At 34.2% G+C, this 23,395-nt stretch overlaps 5 protein-coding genes across 9 annotated transcripts; 2 read left to right on the top strand and 3 right to left on the bottom strand.

The window, feature by feature from the left end:
* Positions 1 to 383: 383 nt before the first annotated feature.
* LOC106637727 (aurora kinase B-like) lies at positions 384 to 2,055 on the top strand. Its single transcript, XM_014350620.2, has 3 exons — positions 384 to 602; positions 949 to 1,105; positions 1,191 to 2,055. Exons 2-3 carry the CDS (start codon positions 996 to 998, stop codon positions 2,014 to 2,016), a joined length of 936 nt encoding a protein of 311 aa, XP_014206106.2. The 5' UTR covers positions 384 to 602; positions 949 to 995; the 3' UTR covers positions 2,017 to 2,055.
* Positions 2,056 to 2,560: 505 nt separating this feature from the next.
* LOC106637726 (mitochondrial ribonuclease P protein 1 homolog) lies at positions 2,561 to 5,098 on the bottom strand. Of its 5 annotated transcripts, XM_089592973.1 has the most exons (6): positions 4,680 to 5,098; positions 4,428 to 4,563; positions 4,179 to 4,313; positions 3,650 to 4,082; positions 2,995 to 3,568; positions 2,561 to 2,930 (listed from the first exon to the last, which is right to left on the bottom strand). In XM_089592973.1, the coding sequence occupies exons 4-6, from the start codon at positions 4,039 to 4,041 to the stop codon at positions 2,580 to 2,582; spliced, it is 1,317 nt and encodes a 438-aa protein (XP_089449099.1). In that variant the 5' UTR covers positions 4,042 to 4,082; positions 4,179 to 4,313; positions 4,428 to 4,563; positions 4,680 to 5,098; the 3' UTR covers positions 2,561 to 2,579. The 5 variants fall into 5 exon arrangements, with proteins under 5 accessions (XP_089449099.1, XP_089449100.1, XP_089449102.1 ...); XM_089592974.1 differs by having other exon boundaries at positions 4,424 to 5,098; XM_089592976.1 differs by having other exon boundaries at positions 3,650 to 4,102; positions 4,428 to 5,098.
* Positions 5,099 to 7,344: 2,246 nt separating this feature from the next.
* LOC106637766 (uncharacterized) lies at positions 7,345 to 10,217 on the top strand. Its single transcript, XM_014350684.2, has 9 exons — positions 7,345 to 7,621; positions 7,712 to 8,017; positions 8,093 to 8,252; positions 8,378 to 8,490; positions 8,557 to 8,688; positions 8,772 to 8,979; positions 9,054 to 9,198; positions 9,275 to 9,389; positions 9,472 to 10,217. Exons 2-9 carry the CDS (start codon positions 7,826 to 7,828, stop codon positions 9,625 to 9,627), a joined length of 1,221 nt encoding a protein of 406 aa, XP_014206170.2. The 5' UTR covers positions 7,345 to 7,621; positions 7,712 to 7,825; the 3' UTR covers positions 9,628 to 10,217.
* Positions 10,172 to 11,906, bottom strand: LOC149374528 (uncharacterized). Its single transcript, XM_089592547.1, has 5 exons — positions 11,889 to 11,906; positions 11,627 to 11,832; positions 11,302 to 11,479; positions 11,073 to 11,229; positions 10,172 to 11,022 (listed from the first exon to the last, which is right to left on the bottom strand). Exons 1-5 carry the CDS (start codon positions 11,904 to 11,906, stop codon positions 10,172 to 10,174), a joined length of 1,410 nt encoding a protein of 469 aa, XP_089448673.1.
* A 1,121-nt stretch (positions 11,907 to 13,027) lies between these two features.
* LOC106637754 (transmembrane protein 53) lies at positions 13,028 to 20,756 on the bottom strand. The gene is made up of 6 exons (XM_089592741.1): positions 20,717 to 20,756; positions 20,143 to 20,432; positions 17,223 to 17,430; positions 15,911 to 16,063; positions 15,171 to 15,296; positions 13,028 to 15,083 (listed from the first exon to the last, which is right to left on the bottom strand). Exons 2-6 carry the CDS (start codon positions 20,430 to 20,432, stop codon positions 14,748 to 14,750), a joined length of 1,113 nt encoding a protein of 370 aa, XP_089448867.1. The 5' UTR covers positions 20,717 to 20,756; the 3' UTR covers positions 13,028 to 14,747.
* Positions 20,757 to 23,395: the final 2,639 nt, after the last annotated feature.

Below are 23,395 nucleotides of genomic sequence, written 5' to 3'. Positions count from 1 at the left end.
GTTCTTTGAACTGAAAAAAAAAACCATTTTATGTCGAATTAAAGAATACGAAAATCATAAGTTTGGACGTTGTATCATAATTGACGCTACAATTAAGTATCTGGATTTATAAATTAATGCTGCAAATATATAGCCATACATATATTCTGCTATATTTACTAAGTAACTATACATATTGTTGATTGAATCAAGATGACAAAATTTTTATTCCTTATACTTACTGTGCATGTTGGCGTTGATTTGTGCACTTGTCTTTCTTCCACAACAACAATCACGGCACAACATGTTTTACTTACTATATAGTTGTTAAGTACACGATTGTCACGAAGTCACGATTCGTGTACTTATGTGTGTAGGTATATATACTTAATGTTATTGTCGTGAGTCGTGAGTGCCGTGAGGTTATACACATACGGTACTTTTAATAAGTAGTCGATTGATAATAGGACTAGTTTATTGTTACTAGTTTGGTGCATTTAATTTTCTATACATTCTTATATACAGACATATACGTGATTATGTGGTATTTATACTCAACTCGTGTGCTTTAGTATAGATTTACTGTTGTCCTTTCGTAATTTCACGGAAGCTGGGATCTTGAGGTATGTAAGCCGGTTAGCCGGTGCAGTGCAGTGTGCAGTTGTGCACATCATAAATCATAACAAGCGTAGACGGTGTATTTACTTAATTAGATACTTATTAGCTTTATTTGTTGTTTCAATTTTTTTTCATAAATGGTGTTCGCACGGGGGAGAGAGAGAGAGAGATGAGAGAGGTACCTAACTACCGACATTAAGATTTGAATTCTTACTGAGTCATTTGTCATGTTCGAAAATCTGTTATACTTTTATAAGCAAACAAAAACGCGTGGGGGTCCTTGTTTTGTAATATTATTACTCTTTTTTAAGTAATGATGTAGTCAAACAATTCGTATACTTTTGTTTTCAGGTGATATTCCAGGTAAACATACCTGCTGCTGTAAAGTCAGTATAACAATGACAGATTGTGACTTCAAGATTCCCCAAAAAACTCCTCAAGAATTTTTTGCCCTTATTGAAAAAACTGAGCACATTATGAAAGAACATATTGAGAATCGAGGTGATAAGTGAGTATGAAACACATCTATGAGAGAGAAGAATTTTGTCTGTGAATACTATTATGATACTATAAATGATACTAATTATTTACAGATTTCAGTGGAATCTCCAAGATTTTTATACAGGTGCTTTACTTGGTGAAGGCAAGTTTGGCCGAGTGTATTTGGCAATAGAAAAGAAAACCAAGATAGTGGTAGCTCTAAAAAGTCTCAACAAATTCGAACTGATTAATAACGGTATTGAGAAGCAGGTTCTGAGGGAAATAGACATTCAGTCGCACTTGAAGCATCACCGCATCCTAGAACTCTTGACACATTTTGACGACAACGAAAATATCTACTTGGTACTAGAGTTTGCTGCTGGAGGTGAGGTATACAAGATGCTGAAGAAACAGCCCAATCAACGATTCAGCGAAAAACGATCTGCTAAGTACATTTACCAAGTAGCGGACGCCTTGGAGTACTGTCATAAAAATGGCGTTATTCATAGGGACATTAAACCGGAAAATTTGCTCCTTACGCATGATGGTGATATCAAGCTGGCCGATTTTGGCTGGTCGATTCACTCACCCTTAAAGAAATGTACCTTTATGTGCGGTACTCTGGACTACCTACCACCAGAAATGATAAATGGACAGGAATATGACTTTTCTGTAGATCACTGGAGTCTTGGAATCATGTGCTACGAGTTTCTAGTTGGAGATCCACCTTTTTTCAGCCAAAGGACCAGCGCTACCTTTGTAAAGATCAACAAGGTCGATATAACATGGCCCCCTCTTATCACTGCTGGAGCTAAGGACTTGATTTCAAACCTGCTCCAAATCAACAGCACCAAGAGAATGCCGCTCCAAAACGTTAAAACTCATTTCTGGATCCAAGAGAACATAGATTCGAATGATATGTGTAAAAAGAGACATTAAATTAAATTGTATTTATGAAGTATTGATTAAGTTACATATATTTAATACTAGTTTTTATAGTGCAATACTTATATTTTTACTTTTTTAATTAAATAAATGTATTTAATACAGTAATTATGAGTAAAATTTTTATTAATTGCCATATCTGATTCTCAAGCCGTGAATTATACTTTTATGTTAACTTGCAATGATAAGATTGTGTTACAGTTAATTCGGTTGGAAAGTACAACTTATTTGACATTGAATAGGCATTATACATATGAATATTTGTCATGGCATGAGACATATTTGTGTTAGGTGGTTTCCTTTTTGAGCATCAGATAACATTAATACATCGTGTTCAAAGTTGACTGTAGCTAAACCAAAATACTACTATAGTATTGAGTTAAGGAAAAAATATCTACCTAGACAAGTATTTCAATAGATTTATTTATTATGTACAATATCTCTTGAAGAGAAAGTAAGACATTTTTTACAATTTTTTATACATATTCTGTAATAAAAAGTAACAAATTTGCAAACGTAAAAAAATTATAAAGTCAATATTTGTACAATACGCTATTTTACGTGAATGATCTAATTTCACTATTGAAATTTTTGCGTAACTTTGTTTGGGCATTAAAGCCAAAGTCTATGTCTGTTTGCGGCTTCAAAATTCTTGCCTTGCCCATATCTCTCTCTAGTTTTCTTTCCATTGCTCTCAGTCGAGATTCAAACAGTTTTCTTTTTGGTACATGTTCTAGGGCTTTTTCCCAATTGTTGAATTGCGCATCCAACATAATACTCATTACATTATTGAGAGTCAAATTTTTGTTTGAACCATCACCAAAGTGTAAATAACGATCTAGAGGTAATTTTGCCGTGCTAATACCCAATTGTTTTGCCTTTGCTAATGAAACAGGTTGTTTGTAACTCTAAAAACATAAAAATTCTATTTCATCTGTATGACTATGAGTTTTAAAATCAAAAGTAATGTACCTTATCAACAAAAGCTCCAATGATGTAAACTGAATTGTGATCATATTTTTCTAGCGTTTTATTACTGTTTCCTGTGAGATAAACAACTGAATCTTTATCAAAAAGTTCTATAAACGACTTTGACGATACAGTCCATGGGAAATCATCGTCAAACAAGGTTGGAATAAATTTAGCTAAACTTGTCATCAGTAGACCGTTTAAATTAACATTGCATAAGTAAACGTTGAACGGAAAGTTGTGCAATCTGTTGACGGCGTAAGATTCCATTATTTGTTTAGCACAGCTCTTTATTTCTTGAGGCTTCATGTATTGTTCATAACTGAAATCGAAAACTATTTTGTTACCCCACATGACGGATTTGAGACTATTCCAGTTCCATAATTGATTCATTGTCTGATCGGAAATGCGTCTGAACATACAGTTCCGTGCTATACCATACACCATTACATCAGTCTTAACTCCAGCTGTATCTCGTTCCTGCTTGTATATTTCTAAGAGTTCTTGATTCTTTTCTTGCTTAATTTTGCGATTTTCTACTTTCTTCTCAAGTTTAAATAAAAAGTCGTAGTATTTTCTGTGCAAACAATAAGAAAGAATTTTCACCCTGCATGCGATAATAATTTACAAGTAAATGATAAACAAGTTTAATAATTACTCTCTCGTTTTTTTAGAATGTTTGCTCAGAATTTCTAGCCAGTGTGCAGGTTTCAATACCAAGGGAACATTCACACCATTTTGTCTCAGAAGTTCAATTTCTAATTTTACGACTTCCATGAATTTTTTGAGATCTGGATTCTCTTGGACCATTGCATCGATTTTCTTTTGTGCTTCGTCATTGAAATGATTCTTCCTCTCCTTTTGATCCCTAGGTATGTACAGTTTCTCTTCCATATCATGATGAGCAGAGATGTGAAAACTTTTGTAGGCTAAAACTTGCTGCCTAGCAAAGATCAATGTTGGACAAATCAAAGTTATGTCCTTTAAATCTTTGTGTTTTCTCAATTTCGCTGATACGTTCAAAATACATTTTATAGCATGTGAATACATTTTCAGATGTAATTACGTCAATACTTCGGAAATTGCAATATCTGTGAAAGCAATTATTATACTTCATAAAAATCGATTTTATTGCCAAGTAAATGAAAATTATGAATAAAAGAAAAAAGTTCCATTCAAATCATTACCAGTTAACAAGCTTGCCCGTTCAGGATTTATAGTTAAATCTAGTTCTTGAGATCCACTTTGTCACTGGATACTACACAAGTTACTTATCCTCCCAAAACCTTTACAACTATTTTTTTCTTCTATGGTGAATACAACTGAAATATGTATAGAAATCAATTTCAGTTAATCATAGTGGCGGAATATATTGTATTGGCTTTTCGTACATTTAAGCAGCAACAATGCGTTATATTTTTGTTTTACGTACTTACTAATTTGTCAACAATATAGAGCGTCGTTGGTGATATCTCGTACACAAAATCATGTATTTTCACTGTTTGGCATCAGTTTCCGGACTATGCGAAAGTACTTTTCAAGATTTGTGAATTATTTCTTTGAACAAATCTCCTTGAAGAAATAACATCATGTTGCTTAATTGAGCAAACAATGTGTTGAACACAAGTCGCAGGCTCGTTAAGTGTGCAAGAGAATAAAAAGCAAAGTGAAAAAAAAACTTTACTTGCCTTGTAAACAAGATGTTGTAAATCAACGATTGATCGAAGCTATTGAACTGGACAAATCAAACTTTATTTATTGTACCCGCAGTTTACTTGTAAACAAGAATCGAGAAAAAAAACACCGGCCAACAGTAGTATTGAGTAACAAGAAGTGGTCAGAAAATGTGTCACATTAATTCGCACAATAAAAAATAATCTGCCGTAGCTACCGTTTTTTTTTGATGATGCAGTTATTTATTGCCATTGTGTCTTAAATAAGTATGGTTTTTGCTTAGTACATATATGAATAAGCAATAATTATTTATTAAAAGTTAGGTACTGTTTCTACACACACACGTGCCTGACGTGCCCCAAACCATTTCCCAAAATCATTTTTGTAAAGAGAGAACGGTGCAAGATATACCTATAACCTACATGAAGTTATGTGTAGTAATTATGGTAATCACTATTAATTACTAAGGTACTAAGTAGTGCCATATGGTCGATTTTATTAAACCATATAAAAGTAGAATATCCATACTTTTGGAGGTCGATTTTCGGGTAAAAGATAGATTATAAACTTGCCGCAAATAGCACAAATGACGTCAATACTTTATTTTATATCTACATGATTGGTTACGGCTGGTTTATAATTGATTACGTGGCTCTACTGTAAATAGTAATAATTATTTGGATCAGCGCCATCTAGCGGTCTCAATTTTTTGGCCAAAAGTGGCTCCTAAAATTCTCAATCGGAGCTTTAGCGTTTTGAGCCATTTAGTCAATTATAAACCAGCCGCAACTCATGATGCAGCTATAAAATGAAAAAATAACGATACATGTGTTTTTGGCGGCAAGTTAACAATCTATTTTTTACCAAAACTAGACCTCCTATGTATTTATACTTTTAAAGATGAATTTTTCAGTAAAAAATAGATTGTTAACTTGCCGCCAAAAACATATGTATTGTTATTTTTTCATTTTATAGCTGCATCATAAGTTGCGGCTGGTTTATAATTGACTAAATGGCTCTAATCCTGATTGCTCTGATTCAGAATTTTAGGAGCCACTTTTGGCCAAAAAATAAAGACCGCTAGATGGCGCTGATCCAAATAATTAATACTATCACTATTTACAGTAGAGTCATTTTATTAATTGTAAACCAGCCGCAACTAATTATATGGATAGACAATAAAAAGATAAAATTTTCTCCGCTGTTTGCGGCAAGTTTACAATTTATCTTTTATCCAAAAAATGACGAAAATTGACCTCCTATACATCTGTTCTTTTGGAGATCGATTTTCGGGTAAAATATAAATTGTTAGTTGCGGCTAATGTTGTAAATATAAAACACATAGTTAACGCTGTCTGAGCTAGTTGCGGCATGTTTACATTTTATATTTTACCCGAAAATCGATCTCCAAAAGTACAGATGTATAGGAGGTCAATTTTCGTCATTTTTTGGATAAAAGATAAATTGTAAACTTGCCGCAAACAGCGGAGAAAATTTTATCTTTTTATTGTCTATCCATATAATTAGTTGCGGCTGGTTTACAATTAATAAAATGACTCTACTGTAAATAGTGATAGTATTAATTATTTGGATCAGCGCCATCTAGCGGTCTTTATTTTTTGGCCAAAAGTGGCTCCTAAAATTCTGAATCAGAGCAATCAGGATTAGAGCCATTTAGTCAATTATAAACCAGCCGCAACTTATGATGCAGCTATAAAATGAAAAAATAACAATACATATGTTTTTGGCGGCAAGTTAACAATCTATTTTTTACTGAAAAATTCATCTTTAAAAGTATAAATACATAGGAGGTCTAGTTTTGGTAAAAAATAGATTGTTAACTTGCCGCCAAAAACACATGTATCGTTATTTTTTCATTTTATAGCTTCATTATGAGTTGCGGCTGGTTTATGATTGACTAAATGGCTCTAATCCAAATTGCTCTGATTGAGAATTTTAGGAGCCACTAATGGCCAAAAAATCAAGACCGCTAGATGGCGCTGATCCAAATAATTAATACTATTTACAGTAGAGCCACGTAATCAATTATAAACCAGCCGTAACCAATCATGTAGATATAAAATAAAGTATTGACGTCATTTGTGCTATTTGCGGCAAGTTTATAATCTATTTTTTACCCATAAAGTGACCTCCAAAAGTAAAAATATTTTACTTATCATTTTTAGGTGAAAGATAAATTGTTCACTTGCCACAAACAGCACAGACAACGTCAACTTTTTATTTCATATCTATAAAATTACTTGCGGCTGGTGTATATATAAATTATGAATATATTACAATACATTACAATTGATGAAAGTATATAATTATGCGCATATGTACATGGAGATTGCGGCAAATGTAAAAGATGCAATGCCACAGTGACAAGGCCATTAAGTTTAATTAAAAATGAAAACTAATTTCTTTCATTTGTAATATGTCAACGAACTGCGAAATATCGGGGGCCATATTATATACCTACTTTTATTTGCTTCGCAGGCCTTATATATTAGTATAACGAGTGTAGTCGGGCCTCCTCGGCAGCTCTCGCCTTGTGTGTATTTTACACGGCAGAATTCTACATTTTATAGCTTATATTACTTATATTCTCTAAAAAAACGGAGTCTGAAATAGGTTATATGTATTCAAGTCAGCAAACAAATTATAGATGTACTTTAATTCAGTTTAACTTACTTTATTACTAAAACACTCGCTGTTCGCGTCTTAGTTGTAAAAAAAAAAAAATTAATACAGGAAGAAATAACTAGTACAGTTGTACGCATACAACCAATAACAAGCGTTACGGCTGAGTAAACTGAAGTTATTCCTCAATAATATGTTGACGTGGACGAGATTTCGTTCAAGCTGTGTTACCTGTTACGGAATAATGCGAATTTAGTTTATGTATATGATCACGACATGCTGCTGCTGCTGCCAATGGACTCAAGTCACAGAGGTAAAACTCACAATTTATTCTTAAATATTGCACCTAAACAGAACACACACTTGTTGTGTACTTATAATTTAATTAATCCTTTTATTGCAGATGCAGATCTTGGGCTTTCCATAAGTCAAACGCTCAGAGTCTGACGGTACCTTAAAATTTTTGAAAAATTATTACTCAATAACACAAAGAGAGACGGAAAAAACCATAGACAGCATGCCACGATTGTCCATGCTGCCGCGAACTTCGCGGATCGTCGCCCTCTGCTCGGCGGCGAACTTCATCAACGCGGCAGATCGTGTCATAATGCCCATAGCCATTGTCCCCATGACCGACGAGTTTAAGTGGAATCTGCACTGGCAGGGTTGGATCCTCTCGGCTTTTGCCTTTGGTTATTTTACCAGTCAGGTGAGTGACTTTTCTTTGACAGTGTAATATTTGAGACGTTGTTGAAGCTAAAAGTACCAATTATTCGACTTTTAGATCATCGGAGCCAATACGGCTAGTCGTTTTGGATGCAAAACTGTACTAATGGCAGCTGTAATGCTTTGGTCTGTCAGCACTGTGATCACCCCACTTGTAGCTCAGTCTGTGCCATTGCTTATTGCTACCAGGGTTGTCTTAGGACTAGGAGAAGGTCTAGGTGAGCCTAGTTTTTTAATTATTTCTAATGTTTATGAGCCTATTATTTCTAACTGTTTTTGTTGGTCTATGTTACAAGAATAAGAAAATTTTAATTTATTTTTGTACATGTACGTCTTGTTGCAGGTTTGCCAGTTATATTTCATCTGTTTGCTCACAGCGTGCCAGTAGAAGAGAGGTCTAGAGCCTTTGGCTATCTTGTTGCCGCTGGATCTATTGGTCAAGTTGTGGCATCTGTTGTGAGTTACAATAAATATTTAAAAGTTTATTGCGTGATAGCATTTTATTGAAATCTGTTATTGCAGCTGTGTCCTCATATATCTTGGCAAAGTGGATTCTATTTGTTTGGCTCTTTTGGTATTTTATGGACTTTTTTGTGGCTTATACTTTACAAGGAAACAAAGCAGCAAGAAGAAATTCCTATTTTTTTGCCAAAGGTAATAGGAAAAAAAATGCTTATTTGTGATTTAACTTTGGCTGATTCCTAAAAATTTTTATTCAATCATATTATCTTGACTAGGTCTCAACAAACCGAGCTTTAAGATGGACTGAATTTATTGTTCACTGGCCTCTTTGGGCCCTGTATATAGCTCATTTTGCTATGAACTGGAGCAACTATATTATTATGCAGTGGTTACCTACTTATCTTTCTAGAAATTTATATGCAAATAAAGAAAGCATAAGTTTGACAGCATTGCCTTACATTGTTAATTCTCTAGTTGGCATTGGTAATTATTTTTTCTTACACTTTTATGTTATGCACTCAGAAATTTGTTCTAACTCTTATTTTTCATACGATTAGTGGCTGGTCATAGTGCTGATAATCTCATACAAAAAAGATGGTCAGTCTTATCAGTGAGAAGGCTCATGACAAATATTGGCCTCATAGGGCCAGGTGCGTTTTTATTAGCGTTTTGTGCTGTGGACAATCTGCTGTTGGCAGTAATGTAAGTTTTATTCCTTCATATAACTAACCATTTATCCAAGCTGCATATGTGTTGACTTGTCAATTTTAATTTTTAGATTTATTTCTATATCAATGGGTTTGTGTGCGTGTAATTCTGCTGGCCACCTAAGCAACCACGCAGACATTGCACCCAATCATGCCGGTATAACTTTTGCTGTGTCCAATACCATAGTGAGTAACTTGCGGTTTTTATGCTATGTTAAGTACTTTTAATGAAATTTGATTGAAATAATAAATATTGCCTTTACTTTAGGCAACGATACCTGGAATTTTGTGTGGGCCACTGACTGCTGAACTCGTAACAGCGTCACATGGTCGATGGTTGCCGGTATTCATATTAGCGGCGGCTATAAACTTCACAGGGGCCATAATATACCAAAGTCATAGCTCAGCGCAGCCAGTTTTGTGATATTTGCAGGAACAATCGGCTTGGTTGATTGATTCGCCAAACGATTCAAGGGAGCACAGTGTTTATTGAGTAAAGACTGAATTTTGAGTGTCTTAGGACAATAACATCGAATTTCAATATAATACAGTGTTTGGCATATCATAAGTGTTAAAATAAAGTTCCGCGTTACCGCGACATTCAATGAAATTACGATTGATATTAACTGAGTGGTGTGTGATAATAAAAAGTGATGTTATATTCTTATTTTAATAAGGAAATTTGTACATTATATAACACAGACGGCTTGTACATACGAATGTATTAATAACGTGAGTAGCATGTTGAAAGGACAAAGTTAAAATTTCTAAGAATATATTTAAAGGTGCTGCAACTTTGAACGCATCGTGCTAGTTCCTGAAAGAATCTACAGTCTTATCTGACTAATGTATCATGAAATTTACAAAAATATGAAATTTATTTGTTAACAATTTTTTTTAGTGTATATCTTTATTGAGGAAAATTTACACAAGACTAACCGACATGTAAATATACAAAATGTAAATTATCAGTCAAAAATAATAGTTTTACGCAAATATTCTGATTTTGAAAAGTCTGGTAACCTATTATTCAAAAATATACTCTTGTTTTTAAAACACGTTGAATTATTTAGATCAGCTTGATCAAACGCATACGTATTCCGATTAGTTCCTTGATTATTTTGAGGCTCAAGGTCCAATGACTTTTTACCGAGTTGTGTCTCCTTAAATTGATTGTGAAAGGTAAAAACATTTCTTCTCGGACTGGCAGACACGCTCAAACTTGAAAACATTTTTACTGTGCCATCAATGGAGTCCGAACCCCTTTTTTCCTTTCCATAATCAAAGTTTTTGGCCTCTGATAAACTTGCTTCCTCTAAAGGAGTATTTGAATCCGGAATCAAGGAATCAATCGTCTCACGGAAACTGCTCCCTGATGTATCTTCCTTTTTCAGCACAAGAGCCCTACAGCTGTCATCTCCTCTTCCGTGTTCAAGTTCGTAATTACCAGCAGGACCACCACCATCATCCTCAGATTGGCTCTGTTTGAAACTGCCCAATCCACCAAAGAGGCGATGAAGATTGTCAACCTGCCTCGACGACTTCTCCAGCGAGTCGCACAACTTCCTGGCGTACGAAAAATCATTCATCACGTTCTTCATGTTGATCAAACTGGATTTCGATTTAAGCTCGTGCCAATCCGACGAGGAATCTTTTAACTCTTTGTAGATGAGTTGGTTGATCTTTTTTTTGTGAGTCTGCATGCTTTTCAACTCCTCTTCTATTTCCAATAACTCAGTATCCTTAACAGGTGGTACCTTCGTCCCCTGAAGTCTCAAATAATTTGGCTCTCGCTTCTTCACCTTGCACGCCGCGACTCCTGGGATGATTCAACGATTTTACAATTTTGCTACTATCGACACCACATACCATACTCGAAATCTTTGGTACCGTTAACGTTGCAACTGTTATTGATCCCGAGAACATCATCGTCGATGGTGTAAATGTACTTTGTGGTCGCCGGTATTCGTTTTATGTTTTTTTTGAGCGACTGCATCCGCTTTTCCATCGAAAGCTTCTCTCTAGCCTGGAAAATTGAAATTCCCCCATTATGGCTTTATTGGCCATGATTACTCTCATCAAGCAAGAGCATTCAAACCTGATGGTCCCTTGAGCACGAGTGACTCGAGGTCGATTTCTTCGTACCCAGAGTCATTCTTTGACTCTTTGAGCCAACGCTTTTCTCTTCTTTGGACTGATCGTCAGGCGTCGTTTTGCTCTCTCTGCGCGTCCTTGGAAGCGTTTGGCTTCCCAAGCGTTCAATTTTAAATTTGTACCTTAAACAATGGATCGATGAAACGACATTGGCTTGGATTCCAAAAGTCAAGCTCATCATCCATTACGCGTAGCTTAAATGAGTCTTGATGCATCTTGTAAGGGATGAGCTTGATTTTTGGAACATAAGCACATACAGATAGACTCACTTCTTTATCTTCTCCTTGTTGGGCTGCGGTTTTTTGTCGAGCTCCGCTTCCGCGTTGTCATCGTCAACGAAAACAGTGAGGGCATTGATTCGCTTGTAAGTCTCGATCGAGCCGGCAAGTGATTTTGATTTGGGGACTGCAGTTTTGCGACTCCCAATGCGTTCGTTCGCCAGTTTTGATGTTTGTCCGCGGTATTTCCCGAATACCTATTCGGTGACTGGTAAAACTATGATTTTTTTGTCTTTTAAAATGTGTGTCGCACTGTGCCAGCAGCTGTCATTCCGTGGGTTTGTCACGAGAGAGAAAAACAGGAGAGAAGTTGTTTGCAAATGAAGCCTACCAATTATTTGACAAAAACAAAAGGGAAGAAGGTCTGAAAGAAAAACGGCTTTTTATCTCTATCATGAAGAAAATCTCATTTAAAGCTAATCGTAGCAGTTGTAAATCTCTAAAAACAGTATTTAAAATACACTTTTTTGTCATCTTAATCACAACTTCCAACAAAAAAAAAAACCTTTTTGCAGTTGATTTGACTTTTTAATTTTTTTAACGTTTTAGGACAAATAATGAAAAAAACTTAAACCATCAATAAATACATCGTATAATTTTTCATGTTATATGCATATGCTGTAATTGGATGTTTTGCATTCCTACAGTTACCCATGTAAAAGCATTAAATTTTTTTTTTTTTAGTTATTCACTTATTTTTACATTTTTAATTATGTTGCGAGAAACACGTATGCACAAGGTAGTTAACAAGGAAAATGCTCGATTGAAGTATCAAACGAAAGTAAAGACATTTTGTGACACTACTCAGTCTTTATTCATTGCTAATTATCACACCAAAATATAAATATTCTCATTTACGGGGATATTTATGTATAACAACTGCTGAACAATAAACGTTGAAGATAGATTCTTATCCCTATTGTTGCGGTCCAATAAAAACCAATAAAAAATTCATTGATTTTACCATAGGATTTTTCTATTGGTTTGTTATCGGTATTTGCACCCGTAAATCCAAATAAAATCCGAAATGGTCAAAAATAGATTTTCTATATCATTTATTATAACTAGGACATGATTGAACAAAAATAAATTGACAAATTTATGTCATACCATCCGGATGGTAACACCAAAACGGGGGGACTAAAGTATTTTTTACAAAATTCTAATAAAAATTAATAACTAACTTTTCTTTCAATTTACATATAAAATACTCTAATCCCCCCGTTTTGATGTTACCATCCGGATGGTAGGACATAAATTTGTCAATTTATTTTTGTTCAATCATGTCCTAGTTATAATAAATGATATAGAAAATCTATTTTTAACCATTTCGGATTTTATATGGATTTACGGGTGCAAATACCGATAAGAAACTAATAGAAAAATCCCATTGTAAAATTTTATTGGTTTTTATTGGACCGCAACAACAGGGATGTCCACTGATTTATTGTGTAAGCCAGATCAAGGCCAGCTTGATGGTTTCCACATACAATTATTTTATATTTACATGTTATTTTATTTTATTTTATTTTTTCTACATATTTTTAACTACGTTTGTATAATAGTGATGAATCCTACGATTTGAAAATATATTTATGATTTAAACAACAAAATTTTTACCAAAAAGTATAATTACAAGTTGTAATATGTTACCTGCTATCACTATATATTTATGTGAATAACCATAGAAATTGATACAATACTATTTTTGTGATATCCTACAGTAAAAAATAAATTTTATGAATAAACAATATCAGCCATTTGAATTTTAAATGCTTCTTAAATTATAGTTTCGTCATCACTTTGTTAAAAGTTTTTCTTTTTTGTGTAATAAAATTACTTTAATTTGTACATCGATATCATATGAACATTTTTTGTTTACTGTAAATAATAATTTGTACGTATCAATTTGAGGTACCAATCAATAATTTTTTACGAAAATATTGAAGTTGTCAACAAATTTTGGTACTTTATGTTTAGTAACAATCAATTTTTGTAATAAACGCTTTGTATCAAAATTAATTTTATGTAACATATGTGTATAATGTTTCTAAAAAATTTTTGAAAACAAACAAGTTTGGAAAAATGAAATTTAATTTAAAAAATTTATAACATTTCGCCAGAATATATTCGTTTTCCAAAAGCACATATACACTTATATGCACATACTTTCACATACAACATAAAACGTTGAGTAATAATATCAGAGAAAAGCTGTGCAGATTTGTGATTTGTGTTGTATGAAACAGTCAATTTCGATTTTTTAACTCATATTGTACATATATTTTGTATATAAACTTGTAAAATTTGAGCTTGCATGGTAATACTTATCATTGATTTTGTCGATGCATTTTGTATAAGTATAAAAATATATTTCAAGTTAAAAAATCGTTCACATACTTATTCGAACTTTTCTTTTGTACTCGAACAACATAATAATCGTCCACATACTTGTAGAAATACAATGAAAATTGAAATTATTTGATCCGCGTGAACTTTTGTACGCACCACATGTAACGTAACGCATCGCCTTTGTCGCATACGACACCACATATGCATATCAACATATATGTTATAACATTGAACAGACACAAAAAGTTAAAAAAATACTCATATGCATATACTTCTATCACAACTCTGTACCTCAAAATTTTTCGTTATTCGCCAGGAGGTATGCAATACATCAATTTTAATATTAATCAACACAACGAATTGGGGCATATGTAACATACATATATGTATTATTATCTGATCACCAATGTATCACTATTAATTAGTTAAATGTCCGCGTATCGATCATATAGTCAGGCAGATTTTACAATTTACCTCACCAAGTGAAAATATAAGGGGAACAAAGATGAAATTTTCCTATAAGTGCTAACAAAATTTTCATGACCTAGAGTTGCGCTTCTATGATATGCTACGCCGTAATAATTTATACCAAAAAAAATTCTCCTTTGTTTCGCGCGCCTTTTGAAGCACGTATAGTAAGTATAGCAAACATTGGCATGACGCACGTACATTATGATAAAATATAACATGTTTCAAATTAATGAAGTGTACACATTTATATGTCAATATAAATACACGTACATGATATACATACATGCATTTATTGGCTGGTGAGGGTCGCCTCATCGACCCGAACGATCCTCTTGGTGAGCTTAGGCGTCGTCAACGGAGAGTCCGTTAAACTTTTGTCGCTGCAAATTCTTTCACTGTTAGCGTCTTTTCCATCGTCACTGCAGTCGTCCTTGTCGTCTGCTGCGCTCCGATGTGAGCCGGCCGGCCGCTCGTTCATCAGGCACTCGTTGATGAAGCCGCAGACCGCGTTCACGTACACGTCCCGGTATGCCGCGTAGTGCTTCACGTGCGGCGAATTCGCGAACAAGACCAGCTGCGTACGGACTCCGCGCTCGGCTCGCTTTCTCGCAAATTTTTCTACGTCCTGTCAGGGATACGTATTTTTTTTATTTTTTTTTTTTAATTATTATTATATATTTTTTTTTTATTAGTAAAAATTGGTGGTACTTACACTAGCGCTAACCATTTTGTCGGCGTTTGAGTAGAGGAACAACTGTGGACAGGAATACTTTTCCTCGGTGAGCGCAGTTGGGTCCGTGTAGACAGTGTTTTTGCTTCCCAAGGAATGCATTACAATCTGTAGGGCACGATAGGAGTTTACGTGTTATGCACAGCAATTGGTAATTTTTTTACCTTTTTTTTTTTTTTTTTTCAAAATAATATACTTGATCAGAGAAGAAAAATAAATCCACCAATTTTTGTTCACGAAATTTAGATTTAACCATGGATATGTGAATAATGTTTCACGAGAATCTATATATACATTACGTGCTCAATTGACCCAGACGGTACACTATTAAAACTTTTATTTCCTTTTTTTTGCTGTGTCAGACCCGAAACGTATCTATATGGGTGAAAAATAAATTTGATTGACACACCTAGCTGTAATTGAAACGCACAATAACTATTCCAACTTCATTTTTTCGGAATTTGCAAGTTAATCTTCCAGTAAAATTAAAAAAAAAAAAGATTTTCAATTTTATGATAAATCTTACTTCTGATTTCATTTCAAAAGTAATTGACGCGAGAAATGACAAAGGTATCTTTTTATGGGATTTTTTACATAAAAACTTTAAAAAAAACAAAACCATCTTACTTACGAGCTGACCATTTTTTACCAAAAATTTTGAAACTACCAAATAGACATGTTGAAAAAAAATAGGAATGACAAGAATAATTAAAAATACGTACCTCGATGAACCAAAATATCGAGAGGAAAAGCGTGAACGCAAACGACACCGGTACGTTCGTAATCACGTTGCCACCCATGACAGCACTGATTGCCCGGTAAAGGCTCATTATTCGTCTCTGCCCGGGTGAACTGTCAAAAATCACGCCTTCGACCTAAGTAACAAAAAATAAATAATAATAATAATAAAAAAAAAAAAAAATCAGTTTCATCACTCTTGATAGTATTGCTATTATTTTGGAAAATCACATTCTATAGTTTATTGCTTTAACCGTGCAAATTAAAAAAAAAAAAATAAATAAATAATAATAATAATTAGATTAAAAAAGATAAAAACTCATTCTAAACACTTGTAATGAGTGAGTAGGTAGGTATAACAGCTAAAATCCGCTTATTAACAATCCAAGCAAATGGCATTATACGCGCTTCATTGACTCTCCGATGGCGTGCCGTGTATTGCACGTTGAATCGCTGCACGTTATACAAATATACAATATTTCTACTGGCCTCCCATGGACCTTTTAACTACTATACGAGCGATAATGTCATCGGAAATATTGTAGTACTCCTCTAATGTACGTACTTTCGGAAAATCAGAAGTTTTGTTGCTTCAACAGAAAAAAAAAAATTTTTTTTTAAGCACATGTTTATTACTTTGTTTTATTTCGTGCAAAAAATCATTCAATCAATGGAAAAAATTCCTTTCAAAAAGTTGGTTCATTAATTTTGACAATACACACTTCAAAAACACGGTTCCAAAGAGATACTTGTGGAGTCGAAAAATAATGACATTCGATTACTAGTTTACTCTTGAAATTAACGCAAAAAATCACCTACTCATTAAAGTAAAAAAATCAGGATTCATTTCATCGATCACTTTTTGTAACTTACGTTTCAGCGTGTATTCTTTATCTCCAAACCATCGATTTTCAAAATAGACTATATGGTGAAGAGAAATAACTCTCAAAACTCGTAATTTTTTTAATATCTCGAATTTTCTCATTAACCGCATGATATTTGAAACGAAATGAATCAGAGAATCAATGAAAACATAATTGGTTTTATTCCTAGGAAAAAAAAAAAAAAAAAAAAAAAAAAAAAAAAAAAAAACCGAGTCATTACGAGGTACATTCTTTCGGACGATTTTTCACGAGCTTAACTTTCAAAGCTCTGAAAAAGTGCCACCGCCATTCTTTTGTCATATTTGTGATTTTCAAAATATTTATAAAATCAAAAAATAACAGAAAAATTCGTATTTTCCATCGATTTCATCATACATAATAATTATATTTGCATGTCGTGCATAAAAATCACCTTGATCGGCGAGCCCGCTTGTTGCATGGCCGAGCTGATGTGCTGATAAAATATAGCCCCTCCATTGCTAAACACGTGAAAGAACACTGGTCTCCCGTCCAAGCATTTTTCAGTGATTACTTTGAGTAACCGCTTACTCATCGAGGGTAGCTTGTGCCTACGATAAAACAAGCACGCCAGGGGCGCGGTACACCGTAGCGTTATGCAGCTGAAAAAAAAAAACAGGAGATTCTTTTTTTTTCCTTCGTTTTTTAACGAACGTATACTGGTGTGTGGCGAGAGATGTTTTAAAAAACATCAATCGCTATCCGGATTGCAGCGTTACGTAACGCCCACGTATATATAGATACGCAGTGTAAATGTGTGCACCTTCGTGAAGTGGAATCGATTTTCATCTCGCAAAGCATGTACCTACTATCTACGTGTGTATATCCCTAGGAAAAAAAATTTTTTTTTTTTTTTAGCAAAAATCTACAATTCATGATAAAATTTTCTGCGTTTTACCATTAAAAACTATACACCTTTTGGTTTCCTTGAAAAATAATTTGCATGCTAATAGTGGCCAAATATTATTTTCACCATCCGAATGACAATTCATTTTGTATAATGGCTTATACCTTGGATGTTCCCATCCAAATGGTGTCACCGAATTTGTCCACTTTTTGTATGCAAATGCGAACTCAATAAGAGTTTGAAAGCAGTTAAAAAGTACCTGTTTGTAAAACAATTTTGTCACTTTGTAACTTTTTTTTTTTTTTTTTTTTTTTTCAACGTGTAAAACAACATTTTCTATTACGAACGTGTACACGAGTATTAAACTTTTTCGGTTCTCTCGCATGTAAGCGCTGGAAAATAGAACTCGTTCAAGGATTCGATGTTATCGCGAGTATATATTTTTCAATGAATCACAAAGACCGTTAAAAACGCCTTGTGCAAAATAAACCTACGAAGGTAATAACGAATAAAAAGAAAAAAAAAACAAACAAACAAACAAACATAGATGCAAATTCACATCGTTAATGTATGAATGAGCTCGTTGTACGTTGTATATGCATTAGTAACGAGTACACAGTGCTGACCACGAATAGTTTGACGCCGTAAAGCTATGAACTTAATTATATAATATACGATGAAAATAGTATGGCAACAATGTCAAAGTCAAAGTTTGCGTCGTCCATGTAAGTATATATAATAAAAGGTAAATGTATAACGTGTGCGCGCGCGAGTGCACTTTGCGATGTAAAGTAAGTCTATTCGTGTAATTTTATCATCGTGCTTCCTCCGAGAGGAATCCTATCGCTATATACCTATATACATGAGCACATACAGTCGCACACGTACACGTACATTATCCACGATCTCATTATGTATGCACCTTTAAGGAGGCTCCCACGACTACTGCTAAGGTCAAAGACTAACAAAAAAAAAGTTTTGTTTTTCAATAAACAAATGTGTCTGAAAATCATTATGATATTTTTAATAACGTATGAAGTGGGAAAAATGATATTTATGTGTGTAGTTTAACTTTGTACGAAAAATTTATTATTGTTTTGACCAGTCTACCCTAGTGCATACGAGGGTACAGTGGTACACCACATGTGTTGGTGTAGTATAGCGATGTAATATATAGGTATATGGTATATATATGTCGTGTTTGCATGCCTTTCTGCTATTACTCTACCTCTATAGTGTTTAGTATCTGTATGTCATTAACATCATTTAATTGATAAACAATGGATGACAGTCCTTCTAATCCACCTAAAAAAAAAGAATACCACGCACATAGAGTCTCAAGAGGATGGAGGAAAGGCAATCTCAACTTTTTGAAAACTCGCGCGATTAGATGAACAAGTACGTCTGCTACCCACGTGACCTCCTGACCTCCCGGACACAATTTATTTACTTCTATCACAAATATCTCGCTAAAATGGTCCTTTATCCACAATTTTTAATACAGCATATTACAGAGGAAGACTTCATCTACAAAACGTATATATTCAGTCTGCTGGGACATTTAATTTAGGTTCATTATAAACGAAAACAAATTTTTTTTCACGCTGCCCCATAGGACCACGTGCTAATAGTTACAACTTTGAGCTCGGATTTCTCAAAATTTTGACCCATTCGAAATATAATTAAGACCACCATTAAATTCAGTGGACTTTTATTTACAAGAAATAATATATCTCTGTTCGGGGACTTTCGTGAAGGAGCCCCCTTAACGACACGCACATCCAACCGAGCCGTATCGAACGGTACACCTAACCATCGAACACATAATTTTTTGAAATCCAAGCTGTTTTGTCGGGGCCAACGCGAAAAATAAACTTTTTTTTTTTTTTACCTTCCGAAGTGCGAAAAGTTATTTGCAGCGGTTGGACGGTACAGCACATTCTTTCTTCACGATACGCGTTCGAATTTCAACACTGTATTGTTTTTTTTTACCATGACAATAAAGATATACGTACTTGTGACACAATAAATTACATGAAAGGTACCCATATACATGTATATATAATTAAAAATGATGTACCAGGTGTATATATTACATTAACGCACTTATCTGCGATCTTATTCATAATTCACGTACGGTGTAAAATATAGTTACACCTTATATAAGTACACCGAAACACACGAAACAAAGTAAAGCCATAAATCATCATCATCATTATTATTTGTTTCCCCATGAAAAGAAAAGTGATGAGTTTATTGTCTATTTTACAGCCCGATCGATGTTTGTGAGCGCGGTGACAATATTCTCAAGCGATCAGCCCAGCATCCCCCGTTCGACCTACTTTGGGGGAGGGAAAAAAAAAAAAAAAAAAAAAAAAAAATTACATGAACGGCCAACCGGAGGAGCGATTTCCTGAGATGGAACAAAAAAAAGGAAAGAAAAAAAAAAATAGAGGACTAGCCCCACCTCCTCTCCTCGTAAATAGCGCTGTACTTGGCGAGATACTTGTCCTGGCAGCCAGCCCAGCCGAGCAACACGACGAGGGGTCTCTTGGCCTCGTCGTACACAAACACAAAGTCATCGGACGATCCCTGGGACGAGGCCGACGACTCTTCGTTGTCGGTGTTGCCAGGACGATTGCCGCGGCTGGCCGTGGTGCCCGGCAAAGGTTCCCTCGACGACGAGCCCGACTTGACGCTCCCAGCACCCGTGCCTGGGGGAAAGGTGAAGTGGTACTCGAGCTCGTCTCCCATCATCTGTGTGTATAACAACTCACTGCGATAAACGCCACACGGCAAAGAAAAGGAGGAAAGACCAACGGATTCGAGAGAGCTTGGGGCTCTTGTATTTACTTACTCTCGCAAATATGCGACAATAACAGCAGGGAAAAGGTCATAAATAACGGGAATGATGCTTTCAAACGTCATATACATATATGTATGACTCTAAGTGTATGTATAGGCTTATTCCTCGAGCTCTCTCGTCGCATTTGCGATGATATATATAAGTACAAGGCCCAAAAGTGCACATATATACATACAAGCAACAGCGCGAAAACGGGCCGCAAGCTCTGACTGACGAGATCGGAATGATCGGACTGACTGAACCCCCCCCCCCCCCTCACTCCCCCGCCCCCCTTCCTCGCCCTCTCTTCCATTGCGCGCGCGATACTCGAGCTTTTCTCTCTCCGCACGTATATGATTTTATATATATACGTGCGCGGCTCTCGCTGTGTTTTCTACTATGACTCCTGTAGGTAGATATTGTATGTGTTTTGTACGTGTATATAGTTGGGCAGATTAATTACTTATGCATGACGATGCTACACATACGTATAGTGTAAAAAGCTCTGCCTTCCGAGAACTGGTAGCGCTTTATGGTGCGTATATATAGGTATATGTATATATATGTATATGGGGGCACTGCGAGGAGCTTTACGCATACTATAGCGAAAAGCTCTCGTGGGGTATATCGAGCAGCTCGATCATCTCTTTCCCTCCTCGTATCGTACATGTATATGTATATATCTCCCCTTATAGGACGGGTGTCTTGTATCTCTCTCAGCCTCTGTTAAAAGCAGCTGGTCGATATATAGAGGCCACGGGTGTTGTACCTATATAATAATACCTATATATGTATGACAAAGTGTTATATATGTAGCACGGCCCTGTTGCACTGCACGCGCAGTTTTACATTACGATTAAGTACGTGACGCATGCACATATTGCACATATACATATAATATATCCATTGTTCATTGTGTGTCATGGATACAGGTGTTGGAAGTATGTAATTTTTTTTTTTTTTTTTTTTTTTTCATATATATATATATAGATGATGATAACGTACAAGTTAGTAGCACTCTCTCCTAAATTTGCGGTCTTTTTTTTCTACTTTTAATTTATAAACAATAATGCCACATCCTCATCTACCTTGGGGATGTAGTGCACGCGTGTTGTTATTGTTAATTAAGCTTAAAAACTTTGATCACTCGGCAATTGTAGTGCTCTTATTAATGGTATATATATGTAAAAGTATAAGCATTTATGGATTTACAATCATATAAATCAAGTATACCTATACCTACTTACGTGCGTTCGAGGGTTTGATGGTAGAGATTTTTTGTGAAAACTCGATCAAGATTTCATATATTTATTTTTTAGTCGTAATTTTTGTATTTTCAACAAAGTGAATTCCATTCGTATATGGTAGAGGGGGAAAAATTGAAACTAAAAAATGCCTATTTTACTTTCAACAAAAACTAATGTCTTCGAGCAAAAATGGCTAGAATCATTTAATATTATTATATTATATATGCAGTACCTACAAGAGTATGTAATCCAATTAGTGTTAACATGTGGAAATTATACCGATTTCTTGAGATCTATCAGTACAAATTGTTGTGAAATTTATTTAATTAGATGAAATACAATTTTCTTCTTCATTACTCCAACATCCGCGTCTGAATTGCAAATAAATTAATTTGATTTAAAGATATTTCTTTCGTATAAATAATGAGTAAAAATTAATTTACGTGCATCATTAAATTCATTTACAAATAGATTTTAAAAAATATGAAATATGCATTTTAATTGGAATTTTTTTTTTTTTTTTTTTTAATTACAAGTTCATGTTACAATAACACTTTACAGTTTGTCTACAACAGCTTCAGCTTAAATTGTAACTACACTTGTTAGTAAATTACTGATTACACTGTGGGTGTCAAAAAATTTAGACGCAAACTTATAATTATCACTGATGGCTTGGAAAAGCATATACACACTAAATATAATTGTGTTAACGTAAGGTGCGCGTGTAAAGTACAAGAAACAACAACACGTGTTTATTTTGAAACCAGTGATTAAAAAATTAATTCTTTCAAATTCAAGTACGCTTTTTTTTGTATAATTTTTTTTTCCAATTATTAAATCATGACTGTATGTTATACATTATGCACGTACTGAGTGTATTATAATATTTCTTTTGTAGTACTACTCATGGACAGAAAGTCAAGGAAAAGTCGCTGGAGCTTGAAGAAATAATTCAAATCGGATATTCATTAAATTTAATTCACAGGTGACTAAAAAAACGGGCTATCACGACACACTAATCTTGAAAACTGAAAACTCTACATTACCAGCAAGCGAGTTGGAAGCTTACCGTGTTACAGTAAAATGACAATATTTTATCCACAAAAGAAATATATTTATATTATATTGTTTTATGAAGGTAAATCAATTTTGTAAAAAATGTACATATGTAACATTTACCCTCAAGCTCGTACAAATCGTTTATTAAAATGGAATAAGTAATTGTAATTATTGTAGATTTCTTCATACGTATTTTGTTTAAAATTTACCCTCAAGCTCGTACAAATCGTTTATTAAAATGGAATAAGTAATTGTACTTAATTATTCTAGATTTCTTCATACGTATTTTGTTTAAAAAATAAAATAAAATATAAAAAATTAAAGTTGACACATTAGGAAACAAATGCGTTAGTAAAATTTCATTCTGTTAACGTTAAAATCATTCGTTCTTCTTTTGAGCTCTTATCTAATACCTGACAATTTCAAATGTACTAATGTCTATTTTTAGTTCAACATGAATTACTGCAAAAAATTAATCTTTTTTTCTTTTAAAGCTACAATTCTAATTTCTTCCTGAAAAAAACTACTTTTTTTGTTTCAACAATAAAAAAAAATTTGATACGTTAGTA

This window comes from Copidosoma floridanum, unplaced genomic scaffold (assembly GCF_036245765.1).
Source record: "Copidosoma floridanum isolate Cflo_tuat_1 unplaced genomic scaffold, Cflo_Japanese_pri ptg000019l, whole genome shotgun sequence".
In the NCBI taxonomy this organism is placed as follows: domain Eukaryota; kingdom Metazoa; phylum Arthropoda; class Insecta; order Hymenoptera; family Encyrtidae; genus Copidosoma; species Copidosoma floridanum.
This window is presented reverse-complemented; position numbering and strand designations above follow the sequence as displayed.